We start from the raw sequence: 23187 nt of genomic DNA on the forward strand, positions 1-23187 counted from the left end.
CATATCTAGTCTCGTGTAGCCAGATCTTCAGACTGACGGCTGAAGGTCTGGAATCCATGGCAGCTTTCATTGGCCAAGGCCCGCCCATGAGGCCGTTTGACTGACATGTCAAACAACCAATCACAGTTCATTTTGTTCAGCATCACGTTTCGGGGCGTGGAAATGTCCCCACAATAACAGGCCGGTGTGTAAAATGACAAATCGGACGTATTTTAAAGATTCTGTGCCACAAACTTTTAAATATTTCACATACTTCTGAAAATCCAGCATTTAGTTGATCCTGATAAGTGCTCGTCGTCACAGTTGTAAACTTGACGGATTTCTTCTTTCGTGAGGGGGTTTGGCGTCACGGCATCTTTGTTTCTAGGTGGAACGTTAAAGAACGCGACACACACGTCTCCCGGAAATCCTGTATAATTCAACCAATCCGATGACGACTTCGAAACTCCTGAAGTGTTTCCAGCTAAGTGTGCCATATGCATCAAACATTTAGCCAACGGTCAGTGGGCGTGACGTCTGAGGCTGAGACTACATATCTTTTACCCATATATAACCCATACAGTTATTATAATTTATTTTATTTAGAATTTTTTAAAATTTAATTATAGGGGTATTATAATAGGCTTCATCATGCAGTGAATGCTTTTGGACTGTCAAGATGTGTTTTTGTTTGTTTTTTTGAGTGACATACTCAAAGTCAGCTGGCATAGTGTTAAAACAACAACTACGATATTATAGTAGACAATAAATATCGCACAACCCTACTATATGGTTGCTAAGGTGTTCTGAGATGTTTCTAGATTGTTGCTAATTTCAGCAATCAAAAATAATAGGGCGAAACCGCAAATAGAATGAATTCAAATGTGAAATGGTTTTGGAGGGCTGAAATTGAGCAAAGCATTTAATTAGTGCTTCTCGCGTTTTGACTGTGCCAGTGTATATTTCGTGCACACAACACACACAAACTACAACAGGTAAACGCATCAGCAGTGATAACGTGCTTCACTGCTGTACCTGTATCTAAAATTTGTTCGCCTGAATTACTGAGAGGTCACTTGTTGCCAAAAAAACTACTACAAGTGGTTGAATACACCCTAAACATACTGAGTTCAGTTACCTAGTACCTTAAATTTGGTAATTTTGGTTTTCGGCTAAAAGGAAACTTTAAGGTTTTGTCGTTTAATTTAAAGAATTATATTCGGTGCATCGCTACTTGCTAGGTGGTTGGTTACTGATTCAAGTAAAAAAAAATCCAATCCCTAAATCTGTTATCCTCTAAATCCTTCTTGTTTTTTCATCTGACAGGTGAAAATTGTAAGCCCAGTTGTTTTAAAAAAAAGTAATGGCACAACTCTCCTCAACACACCAAATGATTTGATGAGTCATTCGTATCTGTAGCACAGATGAGTGAGAAGTTAAAAGCTTAAAGTGAATTAGTATTGAACTAGAAGTGTTCATAACACTAACCCCAAGGATGAGTATTAGAAAACATTTTAGCAAACAGCACCAAATTGCTGTTAAACATGATTTAGGCAATGTATTTTGTAGAATGTTTTTGAAGTGACATCTTTCTAAAAATTCACAATGAACAAAAGGTCAAAGTGATTATCACAGACACATAGAACAAATACTCTTTAGTCATCTTGCATTTTTTGGTTTGTTTACTGCAGTGAGTAAGAGGATGGTGTAATTCAGTAATTGTTTCAGTTTGTCTAGGTTTGTTTACTGCTTTTTTTTTGAGGACATGTTTGACCTGAGGCTACAAGTGGCCATTTAATTGCGCAAAAAAGGTTTTTTTGGTGGATGAAAAAGAAGGATCACACAATAGGACAGAATTGCAGTCATGCAGAATGAATTTGAAAGCTTATATTCTGCTCATTGATGTGCTTTGCTCCTTTCTCTGGTTTGGAGGAAAATAAATTTGTTTTTGGTCCTCTCTTTGAAAAATCGTTCAAAATCGAATGTTGATTGTTATAGACAAAAAGAGAGAAGCTTTATCAAAAAGACAAATGGAACAACGAATCTTGGTGGTACAGAGAAACTTGTCTGTTGTTGTCTCTTGTGTTTAGACGGCGCTCATGGTGCCAGATTGAAGTATTTTAGAAATCTCCACTGGTATAATTAAAAGAAATTCACCATTGTGCACATCAAGGGTTTTTCATGCCTCACTGACGCACCTCATGTCGGAATATTGTCTCTTTGATTCACATCCAAACATATGCTCAGAGAGTCGCATCGCTCTCCCAGCAGAAGTCGAGCTGCCAAACCAATGAAAGAAAGTTACGCAATATTCATAAACGTTTGTGGCGGCGACAGCCTTGCTGTGAGGTCACGGTCTCCTCCCTTCACCCCGCACTGTTTACCCATCATCCTCCTCTTCTTCTGCCGCCCCACTCGATGGGTGGTGACTCACAGACGGTGTTTTTTCAGAGCCATATCACGGCTGACAGCGTGCTTATGTTTCACGAGACAACCCACACCTGGTTTCAAAAGCTTTCGGTATTGCATTTCCCAGGAATTAACAGTTTAATACTGAAGTTTTTCATAATCAGATATGCAACTTATTGGATTTGCTTTCTCTAATGTTGTACTTTGAAGATACTATACAAGTTTAAACAGGATTTGGGCATCTGGTGATTTACAGACTGTTTTGGAGAAACCGAAAAACTGTGGCATTCATCAGCCCGCCAGTGACTGACGATTTCAATAAAGACGAGCATCCAATTTACTTTGTCACTGAAATGATTTGGGATTCTGTTATTAATTATGCCTATTTATTCGCCCCGTTCCGACTATTTATATGTCTGCGCATGTGTGCAAACCTCACAGGGTGAGCGAAGGGACTGTTTAAAGCTTTGATCTGGGAGCAATGCGTTTTATGTGCTTTAAAGCGTCACTGCAAGGGGATTCTGCTGCTCTGAATTCTCTAGCTGTAAGCAAATAGGTTTAAAGCCATCAAATGGCTTTTAATATCTGCAGAGTAATGTGAATTTAATTAGGCGCTGTTATTCTCTAACAAGCTGAAGAGATTAACCAATTTTGAACATCGGTTTCCCTTTTAAACGTTAATCGGTTTCTTAGCTACCTGCTCGTCTGCCTCCAGTATCGAACCCTGTTTCACACATGTATTTGGGTAATGAAGAGAGGCTGCATGGCGTAAATCAAAGCACTCTCTGCCTCTTGATTTGCCACTTATTTCATCTCTTTGAGGTTGTTATATCGTGCGCCTGTGGATTGAAGGAGAGCTTTCTTTTGGCTCATTACGTCTCTCAGTGGGGCTACCATGTAAGGTCCGCAGAGGACCCAGCTGCCTTGGAACAGCATTCTGAGTCGCTCTCGTTTGTTTTGATTTCCAACTAAACTATTATACCAATCCCACTTAGTAAGTAACAAGTACTGGAGTACTAGTAAACGGAAAAAACAAGTTCACAGCCAGTTTAAAGATTCTAGTTGCATCTGTTTTTATGTTTGTGTTTGGACCTCAGGTTGAACATCTTTTTCTGATTTGTTTTTTTTCAGTTGCCCACGTGAAGGTTGCGTAATCTCTACCTACACAGATCCATACTTCTGTTGTGCAACGTGTCTGGAAGGAGCACATCTATAGTGCACAGTGGTTTTCTCAACCGTATTTCCCATGTGTCCAAGATTAAGATTGATTTGAGTGTTAACAGGACAGTGGGGCAAAGGTACAGCTTTCCCTACTGGACATCTATGGACATATCCACATGCATGGGATGCATCTAATGCAGAAAAAAAGTTTCTTTTTCTTTGTCAATTGCAATTGGACATCTTCAGTTTACAAAATCGTTAGTTAGTCACCCTACTGAGAGCTAGCTTCATAAATGTTTCATTGCACTGAGAAAGTAGGACACTTTCACAATGTACAAGAAAACTAAAATATCCTCTCTGCTTTTTGTCGTCAGTAGGTGTTTGGGTATTACTGCAGAATGTTTTTTGCTCAGCGGTTCTGGCTCAGTTTGGAAATCCGAAACCTCTGATTATCATCCCTCCATCACATTACATAAATTTCTTGTAGAAATCAGCAAAGCTAATTTGTTTCCCAGAGATAAATTGTCTGGATATTGTGTTCCTGTGAGGTCCAAGGGAGATTTTTGCTGTTTTTCTCATTTCTGCGTTTCAGTTTTGAGCTCTGTGAGAGGTCGGTGACGTTTCATAGCCGTACGGACTGTTTCGGAGCGATTTGCCAGCAGTTCTGCAATAACAGGCCTCAAAACCCCAAAACACAAATGCTCACCTTGGCGTTCCCCCAGCCCCACCGCCACGGACTGATGTCTGCAGCGCTACTGTGTTCTCATCGACTACGCTGTTTGGCTGCTGTACTCAGCCCATCGTTGTCCAAGAAAGTGGTTGACTCCTCACCACACAGACTCCAGCAAACGATCATTTCTGGTGGCTGGGGGAGGAAACGTGATATATTTTTGTAGCGTCTGCTGCTTCTCTTTCCTAACCAGTCCACAACAAGCACATAAAGAGCTAAAGCAAACCCTCAGAATGGGAAGCTCTCAGTGTTGGTGATGTTACATGCGACCCTCTGGTTCCCGAAGGAGCTTTATGTCACCATGCTGCCCTTGGGCCTGTAATCCATCAAATCCCAAAGTGGTTCTGAGCTCTGCGATATTCTCCTTTCATTAGCTAGCTTGAAGGAATTTGAGGCTTTGGGTCGCTTCTTAAATAAATAAACACATCTTTGAGTTTAAGAAGCTAATCTGGCCTTTTGGTTTGAAAGCTCTTTGTTTTCTCTCTGCTTTATGTTCCTGGATTCTCAGCTTCTGTTATTCTTCAGATTCTGGAAGTACAGAGGAAATGAAAGGAGAAATGGTGAGCTGGATGTGTAAGAGGGCTTTGTTTTTGTAGGGACTGTCAATCACAGTGACAGGGTCTCAACAATGGCAGTACTGTGCACAGAGATTTTTGAGCTTTGTTCAAGATACATGACCAAAAGCACATCTAAAAAAGTGCACTCAGTTATTTTTCTCAAAGAAATAAATAGTACTTTTGAAAAATATATTAACAACAGTTCAGTTCAGCTAAGCAATATCTAAGAAAAAAAAAAAGTTTTGTCTATAACAATTAGGCAATATTTTGCTAGGCAGTTCACAGCAGTGAAAGAAATTAGTGATATTAATGTTTTTAAAATAACAATATAAAAAAATTGATATTTTGAACATGAGACTAGAACCCCAAGTTAACTGCAGCAAGACTGTATCTTAATTAGTTAAAACAATTCATTCAAAGCAGCTGATTCATCATTCATTAAATAGATTTGTTCAAAACACTGATCCATTCTGTAATGAAACACCACTGAGTGTTGCTTGAAGATGGACAAAACAGTTTAACCAACAAGATGTTAAGAATAATAATAATGGACAGTTGTCAACATTGTCTCTGGTTTTGCTCTGTTGAATAATATCTTAATCGCATTCGCAATCATGCTAATAAACAGGAAAACAGAATACTTTTGTGATATTACTTGGGATATTACTTGACTGTATTTATAAAAAACAAGCACTCATATAGGGCATTTTTTTTGCCCCCATATCTCGAGTTTTGGTAGCATACTAATAGATAATATCCAGGATTTCTCTTTTTTTCACGAATTTGCAATCAAAATGACTGATTTTGTGATAATTTCCAGAAATTTGTGCAAAAAAAGTGCAACGTTATTTTTAATAATTAAATTGAATTAGTTGTATTGAATTAGAATTGAAGTTTGTTTGTTTTGAAAAGTGAGTGAGGGACATGTAAATAAACAAATGACAACAGGACAAATAACTACAACATAAAGATATAAATTCAAACAGTGCTGCTGCTGATGATTATATTAATATTGATGATACTACGGTAGACCTACAGTAATGCATGGATTCAATACTGGCACAAGTGAACAAACCGTTTGGGGGAGGGGGGACTGAATTGATTTGTCTTTTGTGGTCTAATAACTCTTTTTATTGCTATCAAGCATGTCATGCATTTTATTTTGTCATTCATCCATGTTTCTTAATTGCTCTAACATGTTAACAACTTTAAACTACTGCCCACAGTAAGCTGTGTGGATATAGGCCACATAGTCTGATATAAACAAAATCTCTGTCTATTTGACACTTATCATCATATCACCCAGCTATATAAAACAATAACTTTTGCTTACTTCATTTTGCTTGTGTCCAGCATTCGTCTATCTCACACATCGTTAACTGCTTGCGTTTGATTCCACAGACAGGTCCATATGTTGCAGATGTTTGCTCCTGCTGAGATGCTTGTCAAATTTCAGAATCGTAGAATTTGTCATCTGTGATTTATTATAAGGACTACAGAACAGCTTGGCACATGGAAATCGTTCCAATGACCTTGATTAAAGAAAAATAAGGTTTATGTTTATTGGTTTATTCGTAATACTTTTTTCTTGAAAATAAAAAATGGAATCTGTGTCTTTCAGTTCAGAAACGTGAAAGAGACTTGAGGTAAATCAAAGTTTAATTTTATGTTTTTGATCTTAAGAAAAAAACAAGAACATAGGAAATAGCTTATCCTGGGGTTACGAGTTACATAACAAAATTTGATTGCAGTCTTCTGTTGATCAGGAGTAATGAAATGCTCTGTACTGGAATAGATTAACGTCATACTTCAGAGCAGGATGTCTCAGTTTGTTGCCTGAGCTATGTGTCTGCTGCTTTAACACCTAGTCTGCCCAGTTAGAAAGTGGTTTATGCTCTGAAATATGCTTTTAAATTATACAGTCCTCCCTAGAACATAGAAGGAAGGGTGACCAAAGAGATGCCTCCAATTTACTTTAAGATGGTGCAGCTAAAAAATATTGAACAATTTTTTTTTTTTAAAGGTTTTGTCTTTTCAAACCTCCCACTACAACATTTTTGACATGATCTATATAGAAATGGTCAAATATCCCATGAATCCTTTGTAAGCGTGAGAAGTGTTGTACATGTGCAGCGTTTTTTGGTGTCAGATGTGAGTTATGTAGTGGTAAAATGGGCATTGTAAGGTTGAAAGCTGGACACTCTAACTCAACATTACGGCTGCTCGCAGTGTGAGGTATCCATTCATTCTCACCAAGTAATCGACCACAGCATTGCAGGGTTTCTGTGACTCTTTTGATAGCTCTATGAAACCCGAATAGTCCCAGTGCTGAGCTTCTCTGAATACACCCGCGTTCCACAGCCAAGAAACCCAGCACTACAGGCCAAGAAACCTGCGAGCGCATGACAAAGGAACCGGGCCTGAATGCGATTGGCTCCGGGAATGGATGGCTCTTTCTGTGAGATAAACCCAATCAAAGAAAGCATGAACAGATGGTTTTATCTCCCTTAAGCATCGTAAGGTTTTACTGGCTTGGGTGTCCCTGCCAAGACATCTCTACCTCATTGTTGGGCTTTTTATCATCGGGAGCCACTACTGCCACAATGACCTACTGTTCTGCTTGGGTCAGGATTTTCTCTGGATTTCAGGAGAGCGGTAAAGCCAAGACCAAGAACACAGCAAGCAACTCGGCAGGCTAAACGAGACACACTTGTTTGCCATCAGTGTTATTGTGTAGCTTCATGTGCATTTAGCAGGGTGGGTCAGGTTGACATTAGATCCCATTTAGGAAGTGTCTAAAAACTTGCTGCCTTGCTGGGCAGTCAGTCAGTGACTAAATGGGCAGTGTTTTATGTATAACGGTACCTGCTAAGGAGGATTTAGACAGGCTTGTGACTTTGATTTAAAACAAATTTAAATGAGCTTTGGGCACTACTGTTCAAAATTAAGTAATTAATACATAACTTTTAATAATCCAAAAATTAAATTGATCAAATGTGACAGTACATATATGATACAAAAGGTCTCTATTGCGAATAACTGCTGTTCTTATGAACTTTATTTAATCAAAGAATCAGAAAAAAGTTATTTATTTTTATCATGATAGTAAAAAAAAATGCTTCTTGAGCAACAAATCAGCATATTAAGGACTGTTCACACCAATGACGATAACTATAAAGATAACGATATAGTTCTAAAAATCGTTGTCAGTATTAAATAATAGCAGTCCAAACCGCAGCTATAACGATAAAAGCACAGAGAAACTATATCGTTGGAATCACTTTCAGAACGATTTTTTCCAGCTGATAAACAAGAAAAACATTGACACCCAATCATTATCCATCCTGTTATAACGAGCTCGAGAATTTAAATAGGCAGACAAGCGTGCGCTGAGAATAAACAGACGATATCGTTTGCTAATTTTAGTTATCTTTATAGTTATCATCCTTGGTGTGAACGGGGCTTTACAATGATTTCTGAAGGTTCATGTTACAACGAAGAGTGGAAATGGCTACTAAAAATTTGGCTTTGCCATCAAAGGAATTTATAAAAAAATCCATATGTTAAAACAGGACACAGTTTATAGTAGAATAATATTTCACAATATTACTGTTTTGCTGTAATTTGATCAAATAAATGCAGCCTTGGTGAGGATAAGAGACATTCAAAAATCTTACTGACTTTATAGTTTTGAACGGTAGTGTATTTCTTGGGAGGGTCATAAAAATCTATTTATAATATATGAATTTATAAACATACAATTATAAATAAACTTACCTGTAACATTCTTTCAGACACAATTTTGTATATTTTTGCAACAATGCAGAAATATGCAGTAAAATAAAGCAATTATAGAGAATCCCTACAGATCTTTATTACTGTGTGTCAAGGTCAGTGCAAAAAAAAAAAAAAAAAGGTAAAACGTGATCCTAATTTAAGGATTAGGATTACTGAACACTCATGTACTGTATGTATTCAAGATGTATAGACAATATATTTGGTTAAATCACATGACGTTTTAAGGTCTTTAAAAACAAAACAAACAAAAAAAACTTTTATTTAAAATTGTATCAAAGTTTTTCAAAACCATATGAAACCAACATAAATACAAAGATGGAGGAGTGCTAGTTGCTTCACAGAGGAAGCTCTTCCAGTTCTCAGTAGCCCATTAAATCATAGTGTTATATGTTCACTTGTCCTATCACTATATGTGCTCCCACTTACCAGGTCGCTGTTGGACAATGAGTCAGCAGTTCTCTAAACCTGCTGAGTGTCAGACTCATTAGACTCCAAAAAAAAAAAAAGAAAGAACAAACCAAGTGAAGAAATAGGAAAAGATTTCCAAAAAAGGGAGGGCAGGGAAAATAAATGAAAGAATGTGGAGGACAAGAGGGGGGGTTGATGACTCGCAGCTAGCGTGCACTCTGCCCTCTCGCCGCAGCGCGGTCTGGTCTTTGAGCACGACTGAAGTGTGTGCTTATGGAGGAAGAACATGCCACTGTGCTCAGTGTGAAGCAGAACTTCTGGCAGCTACTGAAACAAGAAGAGCATGCCTGTTCAGAACTAAAGAACCACAAATTAAGTGCTTGAAACCATAGCACAGTGACAAAGCAGTATTTGACATCTAAGTGGTTAAAAGAAGATAATAGATCTTGGTGATTGACTAAACAGCAGTTGTGCTTCCTGCTGCTAGCATAAACCCTGCACAGCTTGTCCACGATTAGCATTCATGTTCATTTATTCATATTCTACACTCTCAATCCCCATTCAAGGATGATTACTGTATCGTTGGAATGATTTCAGTCGATGATGGATAAAACATTGACAGCCAATCAGAATCCACCCGACTTTAAAGAGTGCGAGCATTTGAAGCGGCAGGCGACTAAACTGCAGAGTGTTGGTGAGGACGCCTGTATATTTATCTTTATAGTTATTGTTCTTGGAGTGAACATGTCATTATGCTGATAGTGGTTAAAAATAACAGATTGTAGTAAAATAGTGTTGGGCAATATGCTTAATGTCCTATCGTCAGCCTGTGAGATCTCGGATACACAAGATTATTGCGCAAATTTATTTTATTATTTATTTACTTGGTTTTATTGCCAGAAATTCCAGTGTAAGGCTAAAAGAAGACTAATGTTTTTAATATTACTGAATTTGTATTTAACATGGTAATAAATTTAATAGAAACATTATAAATTACTAATTATAATACTTGCGTTTCCTCATTCAAAAAGCAGCTACAGAAAACGAGCAAAGAACATTTACTTTACCAAAGAACATCATAACTGACTTCAGTCTAGCGTGAGTATATGCATTTTAAAAATACTCCCGTTATAATCAGTGAAGCTATCTACACTGTATGATGAATAAATCTCTTATACTTACATCGCACGTACATCTGCACTGTGTTATTTATCGTGAGTCAAAATTTAGTCAGCGTGCACTGAACAACAAAACTCCTCTGTTTCAGCGATGAGTCATCTTGAACGCATCTGATTGGCCATTGCATTCATAAAGTCAACGGAATCGTGTGTGATTGGTTAAAAACATGCAACACTACAAACGCCAAAAAATAAATATGATGGTACAAGTAAGTCCTAATATTAACTAGATAGTATTCAGTGGGCAACCAGTCTCGGCCTGCAGGGTGATATGACTGTGGCCATATTCTCTCATGAAATCGGGTTTTTTTTAGCACCATTCTACCTTTTGTCCTAGCTTTTGAGGTGGCCTCTCATACTGCTTTAAGTCACATATTTGGGAGATTAATGTGAATGCTGTTGATGCCACTATTCTGTTTGTAGTGACTGAACACTCACCTCCCTAGTCAAATATAGGCGAGAATAAACAGTGAAGTCGGTAATGGGAAGCAGTCTCACTGTGTTTACCAATGCACCAGAAGAACTCGTGTCTGGATAAATGTTGAGAGAGAACCAGCATCATCTGGTCAGTAGCCCCTTCAAGGGTTATTTAACACCAAAGGCCCTCTTTTAGTCCTCGAGGAGGAACGAGGAACCGGCTGATTAAGAATGAACTCTGCTTGACTATAACCCTTAAACCTGTTGTAGAAGGATGCTGTAGGGAATTTGCAATGATATTTATGGCTTCCTGTGGTCGTGAAGACTCCTACTTCATAATACCAAGCTGCTGTTTATCCTTGATCGTAAACAAATGTGATATGTAGTTGTTAACGTTTTGTCACAGCAGTTCTTAGCCCACCCTGGCATATTCTGTGAATATTCTGCTACTTGTCTCAAGTTCACTTCAGAGCCCTGGTTGTTTCTTCATCCATATAATGTGCATCTTCTACGTGACAAATATAGCAAAACATCAAGCAGCCATTAGGCGTGAGGAATTGGAGGCATGTAATTAGCCAATTCTTCATATGACTGGAAAATTACAGAGTGGAGCTTGTGATCAGCAAATTTCATGCATTCATAATATTTTGCACTATTTTTATTTGTGTGCTGCAAAGCGGTTTTCTGACTTGTCAATCGTCTCTGTAGAATCACAAAGAATATAAGAGGTCAATATCAGAGTGCTGATGTTAAAAAGATGTTAAAGACCAGAATTAAAGTCATCATTGACTTAAGCTGCTGTTTTCCGTATAATAAAAGTGGATAGAGACCAGGGACAGTTGTGGTCACCATTGGCTTTCATTTTGTGCAAAAGAGCAGCTCTTTGTTTTCCTATAGCAGGACCATTTTTGGATGAACTAATTCTTAAAAATGTATTGTTTATAAAGCAAAGGAAACTTAAAAATAACCTTTTGTGTGATTCACACCGTGCTCTGAATCAGAATCATAGTGATGGACGTTTCATAGTGATAAAATCAGATTACTTATTGTCTGCTTTTGAGTGACTTTAGTAGAATTTAGCCTATCACAGCCATGCAAAGTTTTGCAGCTAAAGAGTCTTAATTCAATTCAGGCTTTTAAATAATTGCATCAGTCTGTGGATAAAATACCAACTCTTGGACCAACCACACGGGCAGCAGAGAGAATTGTAACCTTGAGGTGCCACCTGTATCTACCAATTTTTCCTTAATCATTTAAAGGGTTAGTTCACCCAAGAATTTAAATTGTCATGTACTCCTTTCTTCTTTAGAACTGAAAATAAGATATTTTTATAAATGTTTTGAATTTAATGGGATCAAAAACAACACTTGATTTGAACCCCTTTTCATAGTATGGGCATAAAAAAATCATACAGGTTTGAAACAACATTTTTGGTATAATTCATGGTTTAATTAATGTTCATAGATCTAACATACTGGAACTGTACACTGAATGGATGTGTGATTTAACGACATATAGTAAACGTAGAGGTGGCTGGACTGAGCTGAATTCGGAAATAACTTTACAGGCTGCAAATCTGCACACAATTCTCTCAGATGCAAGATTTATAGACCAACCAGGAAAGGCCTCAGTGGTTTGCTGGAAGTATGTTGTTTCAGAAAGAAGGCTACCATTTTAGGAGAGACGGTGCAAAGCTGTGAATGCTTTCTAAGCTCTCACAAAAATTCCTTCAAAACCTCATAATACACCCTGCGGACCGTTGTGGTTACACTAAAAGCAACTCTCTTGGAACGTTTGAAAACAGCCCGCCGGCTCTCTCAAGACCTGGAACAGACCAAGCAGTGGATTAAGTCTGATGTCCTGACTTTGTCCTCCTCCTTTTGTTTTTATTATTTTTATGTCTGACTGATGGAGTCGATCCTGCCGTGTCTGTTATCAAATGTGGGTCTGGGTTATGCATGTTTGAATCGCTGTTGGGGATGTGTAGATTGACGGTGCTTACTCTCTCTGAGAATTTACTGTGGTTTGGCCACACACAAGTCATGAGGTGAAGGTTTGTCTTTGTGGTGACTTTTTAAACAAAATGTCTGGATGGAGAACGCGGACTTCAGTAAAATATTCTTACCAAACTACCTCTAATAGACAATGTTCACTCTGAGAACCTTAAAGGAATAGTTCTGCCAGTATGACTCTGTGACTTCAGTTAGTATGTTTACGCTGCTCTTTTTAAAACTCATTCATGAAACAAGCGATTTCTATGTAAATCATTCATAAATCAGTTCATACATTAATTGTCCAATTGAATGTAATGCAAAAATATGTGTGAAGTGTTTGCGTACGATTTTGTCTGTTTGCGTTTCATTGATAAGGCAGTTGGACACTGTAAATCTCCCAAAAGGATGATAAAGCTACCAGAAAAGTCCATATGGCTTGTCAGGTTTTTTCTTCTCTGAAACCATACAAATACATTTGTGTGAGAAGCAGGCCAAAAAGAGAGGGTTTGGGACAACATGAGAACAAATGATGACAGAATCTTTATTATTGGATGAACCACACTTGTTTAAATTACAGAGTATAAATAGTATAAAAATTTGAAACTTTTTCTTGAAAGTACGTCGCCATTTAAAAAAAAAAAAAAAAGTGCATTTCTTTGCCCGCCAGTGTTTTTTTTAAAAAAAGAAGTTGCCAGCCACCACCAGCATTTTTGATAATGTTCACAAAATTTTCATGGCCGCCAGAAAATAAACATTTTGTTAAATGAATATCTGAATATGCCAAAAGAAAGAACAGAGCCTCTGTTTTTAAACAAACAAAAAACAAATGTTTTATTATAGCTTCATGCATTCTTTTTTTTTTTTTATCAACACTTAAGTATGGGTAGGTTTCATTAAAAAAAAAAAAAAAAAAGAAGACGTTTTTGTCAGATCGATGATCAAAACTTAGATGGAGTTGATCACTTCCATCAACACCCCCAAAGCTTGCCCGGTCCTAAAACACTTCCTGGATTGTCATTTCATTCTGTAACCTTAGGCAGTTTTGATTTATATAATGATTAATGTTTACACCAGTGAAAACACGGAAAGCTGGAAAATTCTGTCAGTGGCGGGAAAGTGTTAAATGTAATTTAAATATGTTTATCTCACACACATAGGCTGCATTTAGTTGCCTTGTTGCTGTATTAAAACAGACTTATCTGGCAGCTCCAAAACTGATTTTGGCCAGGATTCCTCCAACAGCATAACAGTCTAATAATGTACAACAAAAGAGAGAGAGCTTTGTTGATAACCAAGCAAATATTTACTCACCATATTAATTTCTTACTTGAGATTAAGTAAAAAGTAAAAAAAAAACAAAAAAAACCTTATACACAAACTGACTGGCAGGTGCAACTTTCAGACTCCATTGACCCTCCTCTCAACTCTGAGAATTGCCTGCGCAGAATAGTGGGATTCATAGGCAGTGGAAGATGCATCTGTGCTGCCTTCAAAAACAATATGATAAAGGTATCTCGGTAGACAGGATGTGACACGATCATTGGATTCAGATGTGCATTGTTGCCTTTCTACCTCCATATCCTACCTGCGGTGGTAGCATTTTTCAGCTTTTGGAAGCATCCTGAATTAATATGTTAAAGCCTCACCTATATAGTGCACTGCAAACTGTAGCAAAAGCCCCCAGTCTAAATCTTCACCCCCTTTCTCTGTTTTGAAATCAAATGAAAAAATACGATTCATTTCTTTGGGGAACAGAAAACAGGCAATGACATGTTTTTGTGTGTATAAGGGTACAAATATGGAGAGCTGAGCTGACCATGACCGCTGGGCTGTCAGAAAATGGTTTATGATTAAATTTAATAACCAGAGAACACCTTCCTCCGATTCTGCCCGGCAGTTGGGTGTGCGTACAAAATTTTGAGCACTCAAGGTGGCTAAGCTGTAAATATGTGTTCACCAGGTGAGGTTAATCTCTTGTCCAGTGCAGCGTAGAGATAGAGAAGGCTACCATTATAAATCTCATTCAAATACTTGCACAACATTTGCAGGTGGATCTTTCTGCCTCAGTAGGCAGCATTTTAAGGCATGCCTAAAATGTTTATAAGAAATTAATACTTTTTTCAGCAAGTATTAAACTGATCAAAAGTGACCAGTAAAAACATTTAGAATGTTACAAAAGATTTAATTTATTTCAAATAAATGCAACTTCTATTCATCAAAGAATCCTGAAAAGCAACATAAAGTTTCTTGTGCACCAAATCATCATGTTAGAATGATTTCTGAAGGATCGTGTGACACTGAAAACTGGACCAATGGCTTATGAAAGTTCAGCTTTGCATCACAGAAATAAATTACATTTTAAAAAATAATAAAACAGAAAACCTTTTTAAATTGTTACAGTATTTAACAATATTGCATCTTTGTTTATTAGACTATTGCATTGTTAGCTTAGCTGTATTGCTATCAAGGAAATACCAATAACACGTCACATATCTGTTTGCGTTGTATTAATGTGAAAGGAAAGATTCATACTCAGAACTCATGTACCAAAAGTGTCTCCACAGTCCTCCAAATTTGATTCTAATGTGTGTGCTTATGAAATAAAATGGCTTTTAACTGTGCCCAGAATAATCTTGGGATTCTGGGTTAAGTCACTCCAGGAGACTGTGGGTTTGTGATGATTAAAGGACAGTTGACTGCATCACGCACACACTTTTCACCTTCCATGGGTGTAATACATCATCCTAATGAACCTGTGTAGCCAGCGCATGCAGTACTTGATTAATCCACAGTCATTAAATCCAGTCGGCCGAGGACATCAGGAGGGAAGAGCATCCAGAGCCCCTCAGCTCAAGTCTCCATTAATCTACTGCATAACTGGCCTGAGTACAACACTGGTCAAAACACACAGGACACACAGACACCAAGAGCTTTGGAAATTTGTTCCCACACTTTTACTGATAAACACTTTAGAGAGAATTCCAAAACTGAACCATTGTGTGTAAAACAAAACGTATTAATTATAAAAAATGGATGACGTAATAATAAATAAATAGGCAAGTTTAAAAAAATAGTTCTGTTTCTGGATGCTGGATGGTCAACACTGTGTTCCAGCCAAGATAAAATACACAAGATTGAGTCATCACTATTTTTAGATAGTTTTCCCAGAAGAAAGATATTGTACATTTTAAATGTATATTTTATATTGTGGTTAATCATATTTTTTTTCTTATTAGTAAATATTTTATAAATAAAGTATAAAGCATAAAAAAAATTATTCAAGAAAGAAATGTTTTTATGAGAAAGTAAAGCACATTCTCTTATGCTTTTATCTCTTCTTGTTGAGACATTATGAATGTAAAAGATAAATTTGAGGATATATGCCATATGCATAAAGCTTCAGGTAATTCAGCTTTTACTGTTGGAAAAACTAAGTTAAAAAGATGGTTAAAGATAGACTGCAGTTTTGAGGCAGACATGTTGCACATTCCCTCTTCCAGGAAAGGGGTATTAACATGATATATCGTGACTCTTGTTTTCCCCCACTGGCCAGACACAAAATTTCCACCCGCACATGCATTCCTAATAAAGCAGAAGATGAGCACAGATGGATTTTTTTCTTCTTTTTTTTTAATGAAGCCCCTCTCCCTCACTGCAAACACGAAGAGGTTAAAGGTGTGATCATCTGACCTGTCTTTTCTTTATTTTTCCGATACTTTTTCTTGTTTTAATTTATATATATTTTTTCCATATTTAATATATTTATGTAATTTCATTTTAAATTAAATAATTTAGATTATTTTTTTTGTATTAATCTTAATTACCCTTTTCACCTTTTTCTGACCCTTATAATTAAAAAGTACATTGTTTGCTGTATTGTCTGTATGCAAATATCTAAATAGACTTTTTGTAATCATCAGGCACATTGGTTTTTGTTATTTTATTTCTCCTGATATGAAACCTTTAAATGTCTTTCCACACCTGTGTGATGATAAAACTCCATAAACTGGCATAGAAGTTTCAAGTCAGTCTCGAAGCAGATTGTTTACACACATTCAATGTTAATAGGTCAGTTTTTTAAAAGGTCACTTAGTGCGAGCATGTCTCTCTATATATTTGTACAATAATGGCTTCCTTTGAAAGTGTCTTAATAGCCATTTACTGTTGTGACAATAATTTGCCCTCGAGTTTATAAGCTGTCTTAAGTGACATAAATGATTGTCATTAGGCAGGGAAATGTCTGATTTTGGCTAACGGGCAGCGGAGTGCAGAAGTGACCTCTTTAAGGCTGCAGCGGGGGCTGATGAAGCGTGTTTACTGATCCCTGGGGAGGGGGAAAGTGTGTGTGTCTAAGTCATAGTTTATACATTCATTTGCGTTTGCCGATGCCTATGAGAGGGTTTAGAGTTTGGCCCGTCCCCAGGGAAGTGTTGATAAAACTGGCCGGCCGGAAAGCTTGTGTAAATGATTACATTCCAGTTTAGCCTTGTAAGTCTATTTTTACCTTCCCAGCCCTGTTCTGAACTCCACCTTCACTCTCTCTCCTTCTTCCTGAACAGGAAAGACTGGTTTACGTGCAGCCAGAAAACCACTTTCTCTTTGTCACTTTTGTCTGATTGGGCGGTGGGCGTTATCATTCATAATTAACTCAAACTGTTGGTATTCTCCAAATTGTTGTGTGTATTGGACTGTGTTTAATGTTCTGTTCCCAGTGTGTACTGGGACATTCCACTTCCCAAAAATCCCCTAGACTTATACCACAGATGTTGTTCGGTAGCACACTTCCTGTGTGTGTGTGTGTGTGTGTGTGTGTGTGTGTGTGTAGAGAACACAATTAGACTCTCTCGTCATGTGAAAATAATCCACAAATCCCAAACAATCTGAACAAACTAAACTAACCGAGCCTTAAATTTCTCTGCAGAGCTTGGATGAGCTTGATGACGATGATGGAGAAGAGAAGGAGAAGAAGATGGAAGAAAGTCTTACGCAGCACAACACGGTCCAGAATGAGGAACTGACCCCTGAACCCGGAGCAGCCCACTCGATACAGGTGAGAGTGTTTGTTATAGTCATTTCAGAGGATAATCCTGCCTTTAGAGGCTGTAGAGTGCAGTCACTGATCGGCCTTACAGAGGCAGTGTTGACCAAAGAAACAAACACAATCAAGTGACGAACAGAAAGCAGGGCAGTCGATGTTCATGCTGCATCGAGCCACAAAACATACCAGGATAATAACTTTTGACATGATGGTGTTTTGTCTTTTATTTACCTTGTGTTATCACCTGTCTAGAGAGGAAATGCGACACAGGATCACATCTTTATTTTGGAGGTTAAAGCAGAATTTTAGGGGTGAGCAAACATGCCAAACAAGCTAACAAAAACTAGATTGCCTAAGAAAAGAGAAATAAAAGACAATAGTAATTGTGTAAAATACTTCTTGAATTTTGATATTTATATATATTTTGGGGTCAGAAAGAGTTTTTTTTAAATATATATAAGTTAATACTTTTATTCAGAAAGGTTGCAATAAATTAAGTGACAGGAATACCTTTCTATTAATCAAAGAAACCTGAAAAAATTGTATCACGGTTTCTCCAACACACAATTAAGCAGCACAAATGTTTTCAACATTGATGATGATAATTATTATTTATTGAGCAACAAATCTGCATTTTAGAATGATTTCTGAAGGATCATGTGACACTGAAGACTGGTGTAATGGCTGGAGTAAATTCAGGTTTGCCACCACAAGAATTATTACAGTTTTAAAATGCATTAAAATAGGAAATAATTTTTTAATTATAATACTATTTCACAATATTACTGTTTTTGTATTTTTGATCAAATAAATGCTGTATTGGTGAGCATAAGTGACAACTCCAGACTACTTTAGAACAGTAGTGTGTGTGTGTATATAAGTTAATATCATTTAGTTATACTTCAGATTTTTTTTTTTCTCTTGAATTTTGATCTGTTGACAAAATGTATGCCAGCTTTTTATGAATAGTATATTATTTTTTTCAGGCATATAATCACCCTTATATTGTTCCAAATCTGTATGGCCAAACACAAAATAAGAGGTTTTGAAGAATGTTCACACCTCTCTTTTTTTATACAATGTATCTATATAGTGACAAGGGGCTGATCAAAGTAAAGCAAGTAGAACTTCCAAATCTTCTGTTGTCGAATGATAGCTTTGAATGAGGAACAGCCCAAACTTAATTATTCACTAAAAATCTTGCCTGAATTTGTCATCTTTAGGGGCTCACTGAAGGATGAGGATGGCTAAATGTCAATGTACCATGAGTAGAGCCTCTGGGAACATGATTACGTATTTTTCTGAATGATGCATCGTTTTGTTATATCTAATTTCCTCCTGTTGGGTGGTTGATTCCATGTAGCCTCAGGTTGCTGAATGCATAAAGGATGCGATATCCGACAGTGTAATCACGTTGACATTGTGTGACTGCATGTCATCTTGTATTACTTTCCCCTGGAATGGATCGCTACTGTATTATTCTGTGAGAATTTCAAACCTATTATTGTAAAATATGAAAGGACTTTTAGTGAGCAACTGTTTGCAACTAAAGGCATGGTGAAAAGTGCTTCTCTGAAAAGCTATTGAAATGTGCTTCAGTAAGATTGATAATAATGTTTAAATAAAGAAACCTATTACTGCTCGAGCCTTGAGAATGTGAGTGGTTATATGCGTTTCTGTTGATCCTTGTCATGTTCAGCACTCTATGCTAACCCACAGTTCTCCAGATGTTGGCCTCTGTTGTATCGGACTCTGTAGGATATTGCACAACGTTTGGTTCTGGTCCTCTAATTCCATTGGCCAAGAGTGAAGTACAATATATGCAATATATACAATTTCATTTAAATTTGTGTCATAACATTTAGCTTTGACCATATTCATAATATTGAATGGTCATGTAGCTAAATGCTTCTGAATATGGTTGGGGGAAAAAAAAAAACCCTTTTAAGCAATTAGACCATGTGTGAAACAAATAATTATGCAAGTTACTAAACACTGGTGATGTATAGCTGTATACATCACATCCAGTGACCTTCAGTAACTGTTGGTTCTTACATTTAAGACCAGTTTGGGAAACCCTGATCTAATGTAATGTTAAATGCATTTTATGATGTTGATATAAAAAAATTGAATCTATTTTCTTTTTACTTTTTTTTTATGCCAATATGGTAGGTTTAAAACAAGTTAGACAAAAGTAATCAAAAAATTTGTCAAAACACATTACCTAAAATGAGTAACCTAGATTACTGACCACATTTGTCTGTAAGTAATGAACTACAATTTGACAGTAATCTACCCAGCCCTGTATACATTATACTCTTACTGACAGCACAAATCAAATCACTGCACTGATAAGCCTTGTGCTTATTTTGCCATTTTATTTATCAACTGATGGCAAAGAAATCTTTTGACCAATTTTTTAACAATATGATAACAATGTGTTAGGATACAAGTAATTTGGATACTAGAAATTATCCATTACACATTTTTCCTTTGCGTTAATGTCAACATTGCTGCAACAGTGTGCTGCAGTGATGTATTTTTGTAAGCCAAACCAGAAGTTGGCATCACATTATTTTTCTCTGACAAAAAGCTGTGACCGACAAAAGTTTATGATTGTTACATGTTTGGCTCATTATGATAATTGTCACAACCGAAAATAACTTATGAATTTTGAAGCCTAAACGCATTAGCTAGAAGTAGGCCTAAAGCTAAACAGGGGCTTTAATTTAATTTAATTATTTTGTGTATTTGATGTAATGCGTTTATGCGGTTTATGGTTAAAAAAACACATTGTTTTCCACATACTGTACATTATTGTTGTTCCTCTATGCTCCGCCTTTCTGAAACGCGTCGATTTTCACAAAGCTCATCGTTCTGAGAAGCAAGGCATGGCCAGTGCGTTGTAATTAGCCGAATACCTCAATCGTGAGACGGAAATGTTACGCCCCTCACCGTATTGTGATGCCGTGTCCCGGCGCGACGACACAAAAACAATAAAACGAAGCATTTGTTGCATCCAGTGGGGACATAATTACTGATTATAATGACTCATATGGTCTTTTTACACGTCGCGTTGCATCACGCCACGTAAACATCATGTCTGCATTTGTGATCGGAGAAATGACAAACAACAAGCTCAAAACACTGATCAAAACTCGTGTTTGATCATCAATGGCAAATTCTTTAAATAAGAAAATGAACTTACAGGCTGTGAGTCAGAAGTGCCAGACTGTCCTTGCAAAGTTGGAATAGCCCCAGATATGTTTATAGAAACAGCCTTTGTGCATAGCTGGCAGGCTACTCCCAGGTTCAGGAAATAGTCCTCCGTAAAATGCGCTGCACCCACTCTAATATTTGGGTTGAACTGTTCTGGAACAGTGTTGTAAATACAACTTAACCACTGATTTCTAGTTGTGTCCTCTTTTGGAAGCCCAAACAAAGTACTTTCGCTTTCACAACAAACATAGCATCTCCAGAACATGGCGCCGGCGGCAGCAACATACTACAGCGAGAATAATAGTTCCGCCTTTTTTCATTGCGTATACATTTGGCCGGTGTTTTGCAAATCTTCCCACACCATGACGTAGACGTGAGGGCCTGTTTGAATGAGCCGTTTTAGGGGGCGTGGTCGAGTCTTAACTTTTATAAAGAATATCTCTTTGGTTATGAGACTTTAGTCTTTGCAGGGTTCTTATCTATGCACAAACAGCTTGTAACACTCCAAAGAGAAAGGAAAACCTGAAATCGCATCATATGACCCCTTTAAGCTTCTAACAGCTCTTTCAATATTTAACCTTTTTAAAAAACCTTTTCCCTGAAAGTTTGAGTTTGAATCCTTTGCAAGAGCATGATTATGAACACAGTGAGGCTGTAAAAGTGAATTAGTGAATAGACGAGTTTACCCGTTCGGCATTATGATGATTAATGTCCCCGAGAACCTCTGTAGTCCCATTTAGCTGTTTGTTAGCAACTAACTTTTTCAAGAGAAGTAAAAAACATAAAAAAAAACATACCTTATTTCCAGCATTTAAACAAAAACCCATTAAAAAAAAAAACCTTTTGACTGCCGACTGTCAAGTCTTCCTGACTTTTGTGTACATTTTCCTCCAGTTTCTTGCTTGTATCTTATTCAAAAATCAAGTACATTACACTGGTTTCAGAGTGTTTCCTCATATAACGAGAGATAACAAATCACAAATGTAACATTATGTCCCCATTTTTTTCTAGACATCACGTTAGAAGCAGCGTAGAATGTCTCAAAAATTTGCTGCTACATTTATTGTTATATAGGTTATATTACAGTGAAACTCCACGCCATATTTCACTGCTCTCTGACCTCCCACTAGACGTGGTCGTAATCTACAAGCTTTCTACAATATTAATATGATGCCTGACAGCACTCAGGATCACTGATTACAGGGTTGGATGCACATGATGTGTGTCTGGATATTCATCGTACAGTCTGTTCAAGGCCACTGGTAATTTAGGGATGCAGTAAATTAAAAGATCATAACTTTATGAGTATTATTCCTAGATATTTTTATGCTGGGACAAGCATTTCCCTTCTGGTGCTGTGTGTGTGTTGTTTTGCTGCTTCTCTCTCTAATGAAGTCCTGATCAGCTTAAGGCCTCCATCTGCTTTTGTTTAAGCTGCGCTTTACCTTTCTTCTCTTCTGCCATACAAGGAAAACACACTCTGATACCGGAGAACCGCTCGAACTCGCAGAACCATACGGAACATTCCACGGGATCATCTCGCTCCAGTGTGGCGCCAGTGCAGCGGTGCATCGCTGGAAAATTCAATTCCATCTGTGCTCTGTGCAGTGCCTCAAAATCCTAGTGAGCTGCCTACCTAGACATCAGTAATCAATGGACAGAAACTGCTTCCTAGGTATCATAGGTGTATTTAAACATGCAAATGTAAGGTTTGAGACATGGAACTTGCTTGTCAGTAGGGTGTACATTTATTAACATTTTGGTCAGAACATCTGCACTAGGGTTTGAGATAATATTGGGTTAATTCTGAACCAAAGTGTTCATGCTCATTTGCATTTTTAATTAGCACTTCTTGTGTGAAGACTTTAGATGCGCTGGGAGGGATTTCCCATGCGTCACCGCGCTGACCCCAGCAATAAGAGCGATGAGATGGTGGCAGTGTAATTTTCACCTGACAAAGGCGCCTGTTAGAAATGTTATGGAGCAAAGCAGAATTTACATAGTGCAATTAGATGCAGTTTGCTTTAAAACGCTGCTGAACAGCTGGAATTCTCAAACGTTTTTTTGCTCGGTAAGCTCAAGGATTTCAGCATTCGTATTTAATCTTACGAAGCCTATGTGGGTAAATATGAATTGTGTACGGGCAACAGGCTGGGTTGCTTGTCTCTGGAAGGATTTGCATGTTTATCGCATAAAGTAGGAAAGATTTCACATGAGCACAGCTTCAGAATGCCTGTGCTGGACTTTATTAGACTGGATTTCTGAGATCCTGACATCTTACCTTTTTAAATTGGCTGTC

At 37.4% G+C, this 23187-nt stretch overlaps 1 protein-coding gene across 2 annotated transcripts in view; it reads left to right on the plus strand.

The window, feature by feature from the left end:
• LOC306861119 (PRKC apoptosis WT1 regulator protein-like) overlaps window positions 1-23187 on the plus strand; it is a 68759-nt gene that overhangs the window by 21392 nt on the left and 24180 nt on the right. For both annotated transcript variants that reach the window (XM_079403209.1, XM_079403210.1), the window contains exon 3: window positions 17553-17681. In XM_079403209.1, the coding sequence (XP_079259335.1) occupies window positions 17553-17681 (129 nt within the window). The remainder of the gene's footprint in view (window positions 1-17552; window positions 17682-23187) is intronic.

The sequence above is a fragment of the Barbus barbus genome (genome assembly GCF_936440315.1).
Source record: "Barbus barbus genome assembly, chromosome: 42".
Lineage (NCBI taxonomy): Eukaryota > Metazoa > Chordata > Actinopteri > Cypriniformes > Cyprinidae > Barbus > Barbus barbus.